Genomic DNA, 2,683 nt, shown 5'->3' with positions numbered 1-2,683 from the left:
CCACTGCTTCTTTGTCCCACCCAACATATCAGGATCTGTGAGCTCTCAGCTCTTTCCAGTTCTGCTCACTAATATTCAGACCTTCGCTGTAAATCAAGAACTGTTCCACTGCGGTGTTACAATGCCACCTCCAAGCAAGAGACGTACCCCAGCCAAGCAAAACCCCCGTTCTGCTCAGCATGTCATCATTTTTGCCGTTCTCAACCATCCTGACACCCTGCTGCGTGTCCCCTGGCAGACATTTTGTGTCTCCCAAGTCACACATTTGCCAAGCAAGCTGTGACCTGGCCGTAGCAAAAAGGGAGAGCAGTCGTGCTCACCTGTTGCATTGACGCAGCTTCTGCTCCGGCACCCGGCACACTCTTCCCTGCAAGCATGCATGAGGAATGAGGCTGCTTGCTTTCAGTGGTTGTTTATTCCTGTTCCCTGACATTCTGGCAGAACCCCGCGTGTACTGCTCTTTGTGTCTGTCAATGCTCTGTGCAGCAAAGTGTCTCACTTTGGCTCTATCTGTCACCCACCAAAGCAGGCGCAATACAGAAGCGCTAATAAGATCTGTCCTAACAGAACATCTCCATTCACATCAGCGAAAGCTGTTAGCAAAGCACGAGTGTGTCAGTAAGTAATCCAGGGTCCACAGTCATAAGCTGCCTCACAACCATCTGATTTGAGCTGAAGACTGAACAGAAAAAGCCTCATTGTGCCGGGGGCCCAGGCAGCCCCTCGTGTCTGCGGGACACCGCTGTCCGGGCGGGCAGGAGGCAGCTCCTGCGGGAATGGCTGCGAGTTGCCAAAGCTCCCCTAAGGCTGCCAGGCACTGGTTTTACCCTGCTCTATTCCTGGCGCTGGCAACAGGGTATTAATGGATCTGGCCGTGATTACAGACAGGATAAGCAGGGCCGGTGGCTGGAAAGCCTCTCTCTGAACATGCCTGGGGCTGCCTCTGGGGGATGTGGAGCTGCTCCTGCAGCTCAGCCTCTCTCCCCGCACCTGGCACGGATCCCTCCCGCTGCAGGAGGTGATTATTCTCATCTCTTGTGGGTGCAGAGATGCAGTCAGGGAGCTCCAGAAGCGACACGTGGTGTGACGGTCAGTGGCAATGCGTCCTCACTTAGAAAAAGCCAACTGCACGCAGCAGCTTTGTGTCGCTCCGGACTGGCACAGCGTACCGACGCTCCAGCCCTCTGGGCGGCGGCAGAGCTCCCTTTGCCGCCGGGCTGTGCTGGGCAGGAAGGCGCGTCCCCCGTCAGGCCCAGCCGAGGAGGTGAGGGCCGCTCTGCGGCGGGCTGTCGCGGGGAGACGTGCTCGTTGTGCGGCCTGACACCAGGTGGAGCTGCACAAAACGGAAGGCAGGCCCCAGCGCTCGCACCGCGACGCTCCCTTTCCTCAGACAAAATGTCCCCTGCGTTGTCTAGCTCTTCTTCACGTTCCTGTCTGCTGCAGGCAGTGGTAGAAGAGCTCACGCCTGGCTCCCTGTGCATAGCTGCACGTACGCAGTCACGAAGCAGTTACACACTAACTCTTTTCTCAGCTTATGGAGGACTGGTATCTTTGCATCACCGGGGCAGCCCTGCATCTCCTCCCAGGGTAAGCCATGAGCGTGTGGGCAGACCCAGACCGCAGCCACCGTGGGGTTGGCAGGGCTGCTGTGCTCCCCCTGCTCCCCGCAGCCAGGGAGGGGGCTTTTTTGCTTTGAAAATGAACAGCGCAAAGGAAGAGCACTTCCATGTTTGTCAGTCATGGAATCATAGAATGGTTGAGGCTGAAAGAGACCTTAAAGACCATCCAGTTCCAACCCCCTTGCCATGGGCAGGGTTGCCACCCACTACACGAGGCTGCCCTGGTGTCATCTATTTCTTCATCTGTTTTTTTTTTTTTTTTTTCTTCAGTTTAATGTGCCTGTGGCTTAAGCCCAGAGGATTTCAGAGGGCTCTGTTATGACAGGAGCACGATGGAAGCGAGGCAAGGTTCCTCCAGCCCGACACTGCTCATCTGGTTCTGCACCACCCCTTCTACATCTTCCCCACAGTAGCAGTTCTTCACTCCAGCGTTCTCTGGCTCTTGCTCAGAGTGCAAAATTAAAAACAACAACAACAATTTCCAGAAACAAAACAGACTTGTCATCTGTCTGGGGGTGTTTCTCAAGAAGCTCCTAGAAACTCTCTAATATCACTTTGCTTCTCTGTACTTCTCAAGCCCACTTGTGACCTGTATGAGTTGGAAGCTGGAGATTTTTAAATTAAGGAGAAAATCCCCAAGGAAATAAAGCAGATGTTTTTCATATTATATACATGTATACAATGTATGTTTATTTATGAATATATCTTTTATGTGCATATTTAAAAGGTCAATGGTCTGTGTGTCTATTTATATATATACATATATATGCATGAACGCATACACATTTATACATAAAAGGTCAATAGTGTGAGTAAAGAAAGTGAGTCTCAGTATTTCTAGCTGTTCTGTTTAATTTAAAAACACTGGAGGTCACCTAGGATGGCCATAAAGGCTGGTAGTCATCACCGTGTTCTGCAGGTTTTATAGGCTTACCTTCAGAGAAAATCCCCAGTGCAACCTTTTCCCTCTCAGCCTGGTAAATTCAACTGCACTCTTTATCATGGGGCACTTTCCATCTAATTACTGGAGGGAGAAGGCAACTGAAGATTGCAGAACAATTTTC

The 2,683-nt window shown here is 51.5% G+C and overlaps 1 protein-coding gene across 1 annotated transcript; it reads left to right on the top strand.

The window, feature by feature from the left end:
* LOC110393322 lies at positions 680-2,266 on the top strand. The gene is made up of 2 exons (XM_021386067.1): positions 680-1,587; positions 1,890-2,266. Exons 1-2 carry the CDS (start codon positions 928-930, stop codon positions 1,908-1,910), a joined length of 681 nt encoding a protein of 226 aa, XP_021241742.1. The 5' UTR covers positions 680-927; the 3' UTR covers positions 1,911-2,266.

The sequence above is a fragment of the Numida meleagris genome, chromosome 2 (genome assembly GCF_002078875.1).
Source record: "Numida meleagris isolate 19003 breed g44 Domestic line chromosome 2, NumMel1.0, whole genome shotgun sequence".
Classification (NCBI taxonomy): domain Eukaryota; kingdom Metazoa; phylum Chordata; class Aves; order Galliformes; family Numididae; genus Numida; species Numida meleagris.
Note: the sequence above shows the minus strand (reverse complement) of the source record. Positions and strands in the feature narration are given on the sequence as shown.

Bases quoted from the DNA above. Each gene is read 5' to 3' on its own strand.
- LOC110393322 (XM_021386067.1), top strand. From the start codon at position 928: ATGCCTGGGGCTGCCTCTGGGGGATGTGGAGCTGCTCCTGCAGCTCAG. The intron at 1,588-1,889 runs GTAAGCCATGAG...TTTTTTCTTCAG, and splicing joins GCCCTGCATCTCCTCCCAGG to TTTAATGTGCCTGTGGCTTA.